General features: G+C 44.8%; 1 protein-coding gene across 2 annotated transcripts in view; it reads left to right on the top strand.

Annotated features, from left to right (window-relative positions):
• The window catches only part of xpr1a (xenotropic and polytropic retrovirus receptor 1a), a 110,193-nt gene that overhangs the window by 85,353 nt on the left and 22,340 nt on the right, over positions 1–2,500 (top strand). For both annotated transcript variants that reach the window (XM_048252527.1, XM_048252526.1), the window contains one exon: positions 613–792. In XM_048252527.1, the coding sequence (XP_048108484.1) occupies positions 613–792 (180 nt within the window). The remainder of the gene's footprint in view (positions 1–612; positions 793–2,500) is intronic.

The raw sequence follows: 2,500 nt of genomic DNA, 5'->3' as shown, positions 1-2,500 counted from the left end.
CACTCACACACACTCTTGCAGGGAAAAGGCCAAGTGTCACGCTGTGCACAGTCTAACATATGTAGCTAGTAAATATACAGTACTGTATCTCAGTGTGAGGTATAGGATATATGATCAAATATGCAGTGTAAGGTATAGAGTATAAGTTATAGCTACATGTTCTAGGGTAATTCTGCTGAAAGCTGATGGAGACGCTGCAGGGTTGTGTTAGAAATCTTTTGAGTATCGTTCACAAGAGTTGAGATTATTTTTGTAGCACACAGATATTAGTGTAGAATTCATATTGAGCTGAGTGCCCTCAGTGGTGTAATTATTGTAAAATGATATGAATGAAATCAGAGCTGTTGATGCTATCAGGTGCACCGCTATCAAAAGAGATGCCACCAGCAGGACCATTAACAGCATCCCTGGCTGCACAAACATCAATTGGGATTGAAAGCACTTGAGCCCAGATGCTATAACTGTAGTGTGTGTGTGTGTGTGTGTGTGTGTGTGTGTGTGTGTGTGTGTGTGTGTGTGTGTGTGTGTGTGTGTGTGTATATGTATGTATGTGTGTGTGTGTGTGTGTGTGTGTGTGTGTGTGTGTGTGTGTGTGTGTGTGTCCACCCCCAGATCGCTGGTTTCCTGGGGGTGCTGTGGTGCATCAGCATCCTGTCCTGCCTGTACTCGGACTACATCTGGCTGCCCATGCAGGCCAACCCCCTCATCCTCTACGGCTTCATGCTACTCTTCCTCATCAACCCCTTCAAGACCGGATACTACAAGTCCCGCGTCTGGCTCCTCAAGCTGCTGGTGAGACTCTCATGTGTGTGTGTGTGTGTGCGTTTGTGCGTCTGTGTGTGCGGAGTATGCTACTACAAGTCTTGCGTCTGGCTCCTCAAGCTGCTGGTGAGACTCTCATGCTCTCCTCCCTTCAGACAAACACCAGAACAGACAGACATACAGACTTGTGCTTATGCTACTGACAGAGTTGTGCTTATGCTACTGACAGACTTGTGCTTATGCTACTGACAGAGTTGTGCTTATGCTACTGACAGAGTTGTACTGACAGGGTTGTGCTAATCCTACTGACAGACTTGTGCTTATGCTACTGACAGAGTTGTGCTAATCCTACTGACAGAGTTGTGCTTATGCTACTGAGAGAGTTGTGCTAATCCTACTGACAGAGTTGTGCTAATCCTACTGTCAGAGTTGTGCTAATGCTACTGACACAGAATTGTACTGGTATTAATGACACAGACTTGTAGTAGTACTAGAGTATTGAGACAGACTTGCTGTAGTCTGTCTTGGAGTGTGTGCTGAATGTGTGTTTCTCCTGCAGCTGGGAGCAGGGCAGAGGAAATAGTATTAGTTCAGCTGAATGAAATAAAGATAGAACTGACAAGCTTCAAGCTCTCCTCTTAAAGGGAAAGCACATAGCCTAATGCAGCCCAAAGCTTTCCTCTTAAAGGGGAAGCACATAGCCTAATGGAGCCCAAAGCTTTCCTCTTAAATGTGCAATCTGTCTATTAATTATTTGGTCAAATGCTTCTTGATTCAAACCAAAGAGAACTGTTTGTTTAAAACCCGTATTAGGCTATAGTCAGACTTCATGGAAAAGATTATTTGTACCATTTCCACACATTCTACCCACAATGAAGACGATCATTTTAACAGATATGGGAATGATATGTGGAATGTGAAATGTGGAGTGATATGTGGAATGTGGAGTGATATGTGGAATGTGGAATGTGGAATGGAGTGATATGTGGAATGTGGAGTGATATGTGAAATGTGGACCAGTTCTGTCTGTGTACCTGGTCTTGACCTTGTTGACGTTCTTCTATTTTTGGCCAGCTAGCTGTGTATCAGGCCTTTAAGGGCTGGATAAAGGCTGGCTTCAGTGCTTTAGTCTCAGTGGGTGAATATTAAACACCATGAACGCAGTTGGATTAGTCATCAATGCGGTGATGCCAAAAAGCCGAAAACAATGATCTCAGCAACAGCTTAAGACTTCAAAGCGTACAGTAAGCTCTCTGCTTTGTATCGAGCTGGTAAACATTTCTTTAACAGTCAGACTCGAGCACAATCTCCTGCACACACTGACACTGGCACAGTGCATACGCTGGGTAGAGTGGAAACAAGTGTGCTTTGAATACAACCACAGTGCATAAACTGGGTAGCGTAGACACAAGTGTGCTTTGAATACAACCACAGTGCATACGCTGGGTAGCGTGGAAACAAGTGTGAATACAACCACAGTGCATGCTGGGTAGTGTGGACACAAGTGTGCTTTGAATACAACCACAGTGCATGCTGGGTAGCGTGGAAACAAGTGTGCTTTGAATACAACCACAGTGCATACGCTGGGTAGCGTGCACAAAAGTGTGCTTTGAATACAACCACAGTGCATGCTGGGTAGTGTGGACACAAGTGTGCTTTGAATACAACCACAGTGCATGCTGGGTAGCGTGGAAACAAGTGTGCTTTGAATACAACCACAGTGCATACGCTGGGTAGC

This window comes from Alosa alosa, chromosome 9 (assembly GCF_017589495.1).
Source record: "Alosa alosa isolate M-15738 ecotype Scorff River chromosome 9, AALO_Geno_1.1, whole genome shotgun sequence".
Taxonomy (NCBI): domain Eukaryota; kingdom Metazoa; phylum Chordata; class Actinopteri; order Clupeiformes; family Clupeidae; genus Alosa; species Alosa alosa.
This window is presented reverse-complemented; position numbering and strand designations above follow the sequence as displayed.